At 51.0% G+C, this 10,465-nt stretch overlaps 1 protein-coding gene across 2 annotated transcripts in view; it reads right to left on the bottom strand.

The window, feature by feature from the left end:
- Positions 1-1,525: 1,525 nt before the first annotated feature.
- Positions 1,526-10,465, bottom strand: part of CD244 (CD244 molecule) — a 29,066-nt gene continuing 20,126 nt past the window's right edge. For both annotated transcript variants that reach the window (XM_032317370.1, XM_032317371.1), the window contains 6 exons: positions 10,135-10,242; positions 9,658-9,725; positions 7,386-7,445; positions 5,313-5,375; positions 3,910-3,966; positions 1,526-2,723 (listed from right to left, as the gene is read on the bottom strand). In XM_032317370.1, coding sequence (XP_032173261.1) covers positions 2,643-2,723; positions 3,910-3,966; positions 5,313-5,375; positions 7,386-7,445; positions 9,658-9,725; positions 10,135-10,242 — 437 coding nt within the window. In that variant the 3' untranslated portion in view covers positions 1,526-2,642. The remainder of the gene's footprint in view (positions 2,724-3,909; positions 3,967-5,312; positions 5,376-7,385; positions 7,446-9,657; positions 9,726-10,134; positions 10,243-10,465) is intronic.

Genomic DNA, 10,465 nt, shown 5'->3' with positions numbered 1-10,465 from the left:
TGTCCATTTAATAGGAATGTGGTTGAATGTGTAATGGCGAACCCATGCGACAGCAAGCCCTGCCACTTTTGTAAAGAAAAGAAAGACCAGGGGGGCCTGGGGGGCCCAGTGGCTAAGCGTCTGCCTTCAGCTGGGGTGTTGACCTGTGAGTCTGCTTCTCCCTCTTCCTCTGCCGTTCCCCCTGCTTGTGCAGGGGGGAGGAAGGAAAGAAGGGAGGACCTGTATGTGCTAATGTGGAAGGACAAAGGACAAAGCAGCAGCCCAGGACAGTGTGTATCACATGCTACCGGTTAGATGAAGAAGAAGCGTGTATCTATAAGCTCGAATAGTTGTACAAGAGATGCGAAAGGAGTGGCTGCCTCCAGGGAGTGAACTGGGTCGTTGCTTTTACTGCATACTTCTTTGTCCTGTGGATTTCTGTTTTTAACTACATATGGGTATCACTCTCTTGATGTATTTTTAAGTGCTTAAAATGCCTCTTCCATATAAGCTTCCCATATTTACCTCAAAGAACTTCTCCTGTCATCGTCCAGTCTGGATGCAGAACAGCCGTAGCATCGCTCCTTCCCCCCAGCTGCGGCTCCGCCCCATCCCCACGCCTGTACGTTGCACTACCTTGACTTACATTCATGACACTGTAGTGAACGTTTGTGTCACGTGCACGTAGAAGCCCACATATGTCCTTAATGTTGTGCTTCTGCCGTTGTGCTCTCCTGCATGTGTCCTGTGGAGTCCGTATGCTTTCTGTGTCCTGCAGTGGGTCCTCCCAGAGACCAAGCAGTGCTTCATACACAGCAGGAGCTTAATTTCTGCTTCTTCACTGGCTGGTCATCGCACGGATAATTATCCTCGTAAGGCATTATTACAGAAGCTCAGTAAAGACACACAATATGATAACGCTGTGCATTATCACACTCTAGAATACAGCATCCCCAAAAGTCCTGGGAGAGACCACGGGGTCTCTTCTGCTCCTTTAATAAGCTGCAACTCAGGCTGCACGAAAGGCCGGGTCAGTGGTCAGTGTCTCTGGTTTTCATCTGAACTGTTCCTGCTCCCATGGTTTCCAGCTCCCTCTGCTCACCAAACTCCTGACTCTAGCGCTGAGTTGCCAGTATGTGCCTTGGAGCCCCCAGGCTCCTTTTGCGTATGTTTTCCTGGTTTTTACCCTTGACACCTGCTCCAAAATGTGGTCCACCCACACTTGTCTCCAGGAGGAAGCTAGCTGGCCAGCCAACGAGCCCCGAGGGGAGAGGGATCCGGAGGGCACGAGATGAACAAGGATAAGCTGTGACTATGCTCCCATGAGACTGAAGGGCCTGGGGTCTGGGGACTCTGGGATCATCTGCTCCAGTGTGAACAAGGCTGGAAGACACCGATAACTTGCAAGGAATCCAGGCCCCTCTCCAGGAGGAACTAAACAGACTTGTGTTTGTTGATGGACACAAGTGCCCTTTGGCTGCTATAGAGAGGGAAAGTACAGAATATGGAAGGGACAAAAAATTTAACTCAGAAAAGAAATTTAGAATGCCTCTGAATGACAGCATGGTTTTGTATTACATTCCCATGTTAAATACAGAGTGGACAACTGAGGAACCAGGCTCCATGCGGTAGCCACAGCTGGGGTCTCTGAGTGGGACCTCTTCCAGCTCGCACGCATCCCCTTACTGGGCTCAGCCAGAGTCTCATCTCTTGTCCCCACAGCCTCGTGGAAGAGACCGGCCTGAGACTCAGGGGAGCCCGGCAGGGGTCTAGTTCCCGGCTGCTCAGCCGGCTGAGCCCTTGCTCCAGCATACGCCGTGGGGAGCGGGAGCGCTGGTTAGGACTCAGGACTTAAAGAGAATATGTTTCTACTTATGAAGAATTTGTGAAGACGCTAAAACAGATTTCTAATAACGTGTTTTTGTAAATCATACATCATACCGTAGGCAAAGCTGGTCTCACTGTCCAGCTATCAGGACAGCACGGGCTCAGGGTGATCCTTCCACTCAGAGGTCAGCTTGCTCTGCACCTTCTACTCTCAATCCTGCCCTCTCTCCCTCGTGATCAAGCGGCCAGAAGTAAGGGTTTAATGTGTGGTGGGGGGAGTGGGGTTTCCTCTGTATCGGACTAAAGCCTAGGCCCGGGCCTCCTGGAGAAGCTGCCAGCGGCTCACAGCTAGTTAGTCCATCCTCACGGCGGGGGGCTGTTTCTCTTTCTCTGTGTCACCCTATCTTTCCTCCCTCTTTGGAAGATGGGCCTGGGCAAGGGGGGAGTCTAGAAACATGGTCTTTCCTGATTAGAGAGGAGGAAAGATGAGTCACACATTAGAAAACCAGAGGAAGGGTTCGTAATGCTAGTAATAATAGCAGCCTACATCGGCATAGCACTTGATACACTCGCTGTGCGGCTGTCGACTTGCTTTGCAGTCTTTGATGAACTACCCAATGGTCTACTCATTCTCATCCAATCTGTAAGTTAGAGATATTATTTAACGGACTCGCTCTTACTAGAAATCATTTTCCAAAAACAAGACATAGACTATAAAAAACTCCCATGTCCTCTCTAAACTGTGCTCCGTTCTGTAGACTCATGCGGTATCATCCATGGCGCTGATTCCCAAAGCAACGCTGGGACGTTAAGGGAGGGGAGAACGGCTCCAGCAGCTAGGAATACACGCAGAAGTTCTCCAGCTCCCTGCGGCTCAGTCGGGCAGGGTTCTGGGCTCTGAGCTGTGTCTTTCCAACCTGCGGAAGAAAAGAAGAACTTTAGACCCTCTCCCGCGAGGAGATCCTCATAGCATCCTTGAGAGGCATCAATTATTACCCCCATTTTACAGATTAAGAAAATGAAGCCTGGAGTTGGAGAACAAAGAACGTAAAGGAGGAGCTCGAAACCGGTTCTTCTGGCTCCGATTCTAGTGTTTCCTTAACAATGACCCAGCCCTCGGTTGCACTGGCCCACACGGTGTCCTCTACAGCCCTGGGCTGTCCAGCTGGCTTTGATGTGGGGCTACAGCTGAAATGCCAGGGATTCGAGCAGGCACCCACCTACCTTCTCCCTTGGGACCACCGGCAGCATCTTTATGGGGCCGCAGGTGGAAGCTCCGATGTACCATGAGGCTAGTGGGTGGAAATGCCCTCCATGCCTCAAATTCTTCTGGGTATAATGGGAAGTATAATTATACCTACCTCATGGCATTCTATGCGGAATAAATGAGATAATTCACATGACGCCACTAGCAGGCTACCAAACACATCATACACCCTCAATAACCATTGAGAGGCAAAGGGAGGAGCAGGGAGCCTGACCCTGAGATCATGACTTGGGCCACAAGACGCTTACTGACTGAGTCACCCAGGGGCCCCCCCAGGGATCTTCTTACCCACATTTTCGTTTTAGAGACGAAGAAACTGAGGTCCAAGGAAAGTAAGGGTTTAATTCAAGGTCAGAGAATGGATTAGGGTTGGACTCTTATTAGGGAGCTTGAATTTTAAATTAGGGCTGTCCTCCAGCTAGTTCCCCAGCTGGGGGCTGTACATTGGACATGTCTCCTTTCCACGGGTGAGTGGGACAAGGGTGCAGAGAAGGGAGGATAAATAAATCTAAATGATTTTCCAAAGTTAGCAAGCAATTGGGAACCATTCTGGGGCATAGATAATCTTAAGCTGATTCTGGAATGGACACTGTAAAGTAACCATTGAGCCTGGTGGCTCCATTGAGGTCATTTAGAGAAGGGAAAATAGGGACCCCCCACCCCAATTGTATGCTGTCTCTCTCTCTCTCAAATAAATAAAATCTTTAAAAAAAGAAAAGAAGATCCCTAAAATCTCTACAACTCTGAGACTCTATGCATGGTTTTTTCACGAGTGTTCAACTTCAAGGCTTTTCTGTGGGCCCTGAACCCATTCAGAAGGAGCTCTAGGATCTCACCTCTTCATAGATGGTATAACTGAAGGAAGAGCTCTGGTTCTTCTTCTTGGATTCAGACTGGAAATTCAGAGGGTAAAGAGTGCTTAACTTTAAGTCAGGAAAAGTCCCACTCCTCTCCAATGTGAGAGGTCCCCAAAGAGACTCAGGGCCGCCTCAAAAAAAATCCCTGAACCCACAGCCAGGGATGAATAGAATCTCCTACCCCAAGAGTAAGTAATGGGGTTTATGGTTTCCAGAGAAGGCACAATACACATTTACTGAACCCAAGTCAGAAGTTGGTATCCCGCACCCACATACCTCTCAGATCCACACTCACACACATGCCCAGCGCACGCACACATACACATACGCATGTGTCCTCAGACCATGCATCTCATCAACACATCATACACATCACACACACACACACACACACACACACCCCTAGTGTAAGCATTTCTGGCACACTCATCCCTGACCGTGGTGAAACCCTAGAAACACTGGAATTCAGAGGCACTCGCAGTCCTAGGTAGAGTCTCCTTAACAGCAGCAAGTACATGACCGTGGTGCCTGTGACCATCCCCAGGACCATGCCCTGCAGCATAGAACTGAAATGTAACTATCTCTCATGGTGGGATCTGGAGGGATTGAATGACATATTAGAAGGCGGGTGAATAAAAAGTCTGAAAATCTGTTTTAAGCCTCTCCCCCATTTGACCCCCACCCGAGGTACTCAAGGCTCCTACAGTGCAGCATATTCCCAACTTCCTGTACTACCGTGTTAGGTTTATGTTGTCCTGCTGTGACCCCATGTTGTCCTGCTGTGACCCCAGCCCTGGAAATACCATTCTTCCAACTCCCCTCCCACTCAAGGTTAAAGATCACCATGGGCACCAGGTTCACCAAAGAGCTGTGAGCTCAGCTTGGAGCCGGATTTGAGGGGGCTGTGATGGGTTGCCTCAGCTCACCAACCAGCAGATGACTGGCTAGAACCTTATCTGGTTTCCTGCAAGTCAACATTGTGTCTCTCTAGGTCTGGGCTACTCCTCTGGCTCTGGGCTATCTTCCCCCACATCTGAAACCCCTCTAGTATCCCTCTGTAGCCTCAGCTGGCCTACTAAGGATGGCGTGGTCTCTCTGGACAAAGTACCACCTTTCTGTCTGATTGTCCTTGTCCCATAGAAACTCCTAGAGACTCCTTTAATCCGCTGTTCTCTTAGTCTCAGAGCTGTTCTTTTTCTCCAAACAGAATCGGAAAAGCATTTCTAGTTGACCCATTAACATTTAAATCCAGCCATTTAAACCAATCTGCTCAGATACACACAAGGGAAGATAGCTCACAGGGCAGTGCACCCCTACTCGGCAAGCTCACGTGCGCGTGCAGATCCACACCTGCCTCCCAAGCACTGGAGGAGGAGACTCACCTTCCGGGAAGGCTGTACCAGCGCATACAACGTATTTCCTTCTTGTGATGTGGGAGCCGAGGACTAAGAAGAAGAGAAATAAAAGCCTTTCAGAAGCATAGATCCAGCAGAATCCTAGGGAGGGAGGTCATCTCTTCCACCCCTCCCCCCAACCCTGCCCAGACAGACTCTCTAAGCACTAGTGAAAGGAACCCTGGACCCAGGAAGTCAGACAACCTGATGGCACTTACTCTGTATAAGTGTTCTCCCCTAACCCTTATGCTACACCTACATGAGAGGAATGATCATCATCAGCCCCTTCTACAGATAAGGCTCTAAAAAGGTAAATGGCCCAAGTCAGAGAGTATATTCACAGTAGAAGCAGGATTTAAACCCCAGACTCACTGGATGTCTTTCCTCAACACATCAATGCCTCCCGTTGGCAACATGCCTTCCTTCTCTGCACCTGAACCAGGTGTCCTCAGAGAAAGGTAGCCATCCTCTTTCTAAGGAGCCCCAGAGGAAGAGGCTCCTTCTCACTCAACATCTCAGTCTGAGATGAGCTCTCCCTTGCATTTACTGAGATTCCTCTTGTGGGAATCCAACGTGACTAAAGCCAGAAAACTAGCAGGTATCGGTCACTCTTACATCTCTCTTTAATGCTCTTGGACTTTGACCCACTGTCAGTGAGTCACATGATCTTATGGGGAGCAGGAGGGGGTACTCCCCAACTTCCCTCTGTCTCCACTTTCTCCTTCTCTTGATCTTTCTCTGAAGCCTATCACTATCCCCCAGGGATTTTCTCTGCCCGGCAGCTTAGCCACCAAACCGAAGAGGTTACTGCTTCAGGACTTAATTATTTAAAAAATAAAAAATAAATGTCATATTTATTAGAAATTTTTCATCACTAACCACCAAGAGGCAGAGTTTCCCTTGAGAGAGACGCCCCAGCCTGGGTTATCGAAAATGTCATTTTAGCTGTCAAAATTAGAGAATGCTTCTCCAGTTTATGGTGAATTTCTATAACCCCAGAATGTTGGAGGCAGGGAGAGGGCAGGGGAAATGGGAGGCTCAGAAGCTCTTTAGCTCAGTTCTGTGGCCTGGAACACACTAGTTAACCTGTGTCTGTCTCCTCATCTGCAAAATGGAGGTTGGATTAGACCCAGTTCATGAGGCTGTTTTGTGAGATTCATGAAGAAAATAGACAATTTTAGTAAGTACATAATAAATGTTATTGTTGGGTGCCTGGGTGGCTTAGTCAGTTAAACATCTGCCTTCAGTGCAGGTCATGATCCCAGGGTCCTGGGGTAGAGCCCCATGGAAGGCTCCCTGCTCAGCAGGAAGCCTGCTTCTCTCTCTCCCTCTGCCTCTCTCCCCTGCTTGTGCTTCCTTCCCCTCTCTGTATCCCTAGCAAATAAATAAATTTTTTAAAATTGTTATTGTTAAGGCATAATAAGATAAAAGAGGACAACACAGACACATTCTTCCCTGAAAACAAGTATAATAAGGAGCAGAAATGAAAACAAAACTATACAAAACAAAACAAACACACTACAGAGTCCCCAAGTACTGGAAGTAGCGGGGAAGAGAAAACAGAAGCCAAGTCCCCTGACAAGCTGTCTGGGCCACGCCTGCCACCAGGCACGGACGGGCAATGAAGACCTACACCAGACTCTCAAGCTCTGTTCAGTTCTGCCAAGACACTCCAGAACCACAGAGATCTTTTCCAACATCTTTTTTTTTTTTTTTTAATTTTAAGATTTTATTTATTCATTTGACAGACAGAGATCACAATAGGCAGAGAGGCAGACAGAGAGATAGGAAAGGAAGCAGGCTCCCCGCTGAGCAGAGAGCCCGACACGGGGCTCGATCCCAGGACCTCAAGACCATGACCTGAGCTGAAGGCAGAGGCTTTAACCCACTGAGCCACCCAGGTGCCCCTCTTTTCCAACATCTTAATGCAGCTGAGGCCACGCCGTCCTTTAGACCCTAGGAGCACCAAGCTCTTTTCTGTCATTCAGGAGTGTGAGCTTCTGGAAGGCCTTAGGAAGCCCCATAGACAGGCCTGAATGGATTCGAGAAGCCATCGTGTACCTGGGACTGGATCATGGAGTAGATGGTGCTTCCTTCCCCGGGGGGATTCTGCCTCTGCGTCTGCACAAGAAAGAGTAAAGGGGCGCGCGGTCGGATGGCTGTGTCTCTCCAGATGGGGGTTGGGTGAGAAGACACAGAGCAAACAAGAGGGCGCCCGGAAGCTAGTGAAGGAGGTGGTGACCAGTCACCCCAGGATAGGGAGCGACAGTAGAGAGAGCAACTCGCACTGGAGTAGTTACTGTCCCATGCAAGGAACCCCCCAGGTGTGAAGGGATTGCACAGGGTGACCCTGTCCGCGGGGCTCCGATCATGGGCTTTACCTCGGTAACTTAGAAACTTGTCTTTGCTGACTTCTCAGCCAGATGTGCCACGTAACCACCGAGCCCTGAGCAGGGCTGTGATCTGAGCCTCACCTCAGGGCCTGCGCCTACCTCAGAGGCCTTCACTGTTTTAAAGCCCCTTCTCTAGATCCAGCCTTGGTGCAGAGTTTGCCCTAGGCCTGAAGTCAGCGCCTGGGCAGCTGCAGAGCTGAGTGAAGCCTTGGACCGAGGCCGAAGGCAGGGAGACCAAGCCTTTCCTGTTCCCCTCCTGCCCACAGGAGTCAGGGTTGGAGGTGTTTTACCCCTGAGCGCCTATTGCCAGGTTGGGCTCGAACAGGGAGCCAGAGGGGGCCAGCAAGAGGAAGGAGCTCAGAGGAGCAGGAAAACGCCTGCTGTCCTGGGAGCTGGAGAGTCATGGGCATCTGGCAAGAAACGAGAGTGGGGTGTCTCCAGAAAGGTCAGAACAGGGCCCCAGAGTAAGAGCACAGGAACTTGAGATTTAGGCCTTCAGACCAAACCCCGAAACCCACAGGGAGAAGCCAGCAAGGGATGAGGCCGCAGAGGGAGGAGCTCCCGAGTCAGAGGCAGAGGCCTAAATCCCCAAGAGATTTCCTTTTTCCTTTTTCTTTTTCTTTTTTCTTCTTTTGTTTAATAATTTTTTTTATTTTTTTATAAACATATAATGTATTATTAGCCCGAGGGGTACCGGTCTGTGAATCACCAGGTTGACACACTTCACAGCACTCACCAGGGCCCAAGAAATTTCTTATCCTCTGACTAGCTCTTTTCCACTCTTCCCCGGAATTTACCTACATGCTGATGACCTAGAAGATGACCTAAAGTCATCCTCATTTTGTGGGAGGAAAGGCAATGTGTCGCAAGCCTCTGGGCTTCTAGCTGTCGGGAGACCCATTTGTTCTCGGGCATTCGTCAGTGGCTGGTCGTGATGGGAGACACAGAGTCTCTTTCGTGTCTTACACCCCAGTAGTCCGTGAAGGGGGAAAGGAAACGGGCCGGGGAAGCTGCCCTGCTTCCTGATTCCCACGGGGCCCAGACCTGAGGGAAGAGGCTTGCCTGTTCCACAAGGCCTCACACGTGGGATAAAGCGGGAGATCCCAGCACGCTGACTTTCCGTCTCTCCGCCTCAGGTGGAGCACAGGGAATGGGGGTGGGAAGAAGACCCTTCCGTCCCTCCCACGCTCCCGGCTGGCCAGGGAGGCCCTGCCTTCCCCTAGGCCTGTCACCACTTCCTGCCCTGCTTAAGGGCAGGCAGTGGAGCTGCGCCCTACAGTGCCCTCCCCGACTCCACCCTGCAGGCCGGCAGAACTGGCCACTCCCTGCAGAGGCTGGCTTGGAGAGGTTCTTCGTGGATTCTCGGAGGAAGCCACTTTGGCTCCTCAGTTTTGTGCTAAACCGGTTTCTCGCTCGGGCGTCTCAGCCAGACTCAGGCCTCTTCCCAAAATGTTGTGGACGCAGACCACTGAGCTAGCTCCAACATTGTTATGCATTGGCTGGTCAGGCTGGCTTCCATCACACCCAGGGCAACAACAGAGGGACCCACAAAAGTAAACTTAGACATGCATGGGCATGAGAATTTGTGGCCAGACACAAAATGCAAGGAAGCTGGATTCTTCTTGGGTCTTGGCGCAGCCGGGGAGACTAGGCAGAAACGACGACACCAGGCGGCCATCACCCCGGGAGGCAAGAGCAGCATTCTGCCCTCTTCTGTGGATTTGTTGGGCTCCGTCCTTCTCAGCAGATTCTCCCTTGTTTTCTGCTTGTCCTCCACAGCCAGAGCCAGGAGGGTGATGGGAAGACAGAAGGCAGGGCTGAGGACCACTTTGAGAAGACACTTATGTGGCACCCTTTGTCTCCCTTCTCCTAAGGACCATCCTCCCAAAAGCATCTTCCAGACTAATGGAGACAGACCCCCAGCCCCTCGTGTACCGTACTTGATTACACCTGTTTTGCAAGTTGTTGACATCTTCATAAACTGTCAGAGGTTCCCCTGGGATGATATCTGTGGGAGAAAAGCAGCAAAGACAGAGCTGCAGAGACCTCCAGAGGGCATCCTGTCCCGGCTTCTGCTTCTCACAGTCCCACCTCCATCCCAGATGGCCAAGACCTTGAGAAAGATTCTAGAAAGGAGGCAGACGAGTGCCCTCCCCAGGATGCCCACAGGAGCAACAATCAGGCAACAGAGGAGTCCGTCAGGCTGGGCAGCCCCCCAACAAACCAGCCCCCTGCAAACAGCCCCGAGGTCCCTCAGTAGGTATGACCTGGGATAAAGGGCCCAGCAGCTTTCCCTCCCCCAAACCTGCACACACATGTCCCAACGTTCCAGAGGAAAAGCAGGTGCTGTGCTCCCAAGCGCGTGCCACTGGGGACGCCAGGTCAGGCAACAGCACCTCCTGGGGACCCGCACTTACGGCACTGCTTCCTCTTCCTCCTCCACACACAGAAGCAGATGAGGGTGACCAGGAGCAGGATGATTAGAGAAATCACGATGAACACCAAGTAGTCCACAGAGGTGTGTTCTAGGACACGGAAAGCATGAGGCCTGAACTTTCAGTCTCTCTCTCCCCCTTCCCACCTGTTGGCCAGACCTGCACTCCCCCCCTCACACCCCACTGACTGCACCATCAGCCCTGTCTCCCCGCAGTTGGGTGACTTCCCCTGACTGATGCTAAGGGCATGGATACCAGTGTCTGACAGGCCTGGCTCTGTGCCCTTGGGCAACTTCCTCAACCTCTCTGAGCC

Source organism: Mustela erminea, chromosome 17, assembly GCF_009829155.1.
Source record: "Mustela erminea isolate mMusErm1 chromosome 17, mMusErm1.Pri, whole genome shotgun sequence".
Taxonomy (NCBI): domain Eukaryota; kingdom Metazoa; phylum Chordata; class Mammalia; order Carnivora; family Mustelidae; genus Mustela; species Mustela erminea.
The sequence above is the reverse complement of the archived record's forward strand: the minus strand, read 5'-3'. Positions and strand labels throughout refer to the sequence as shown.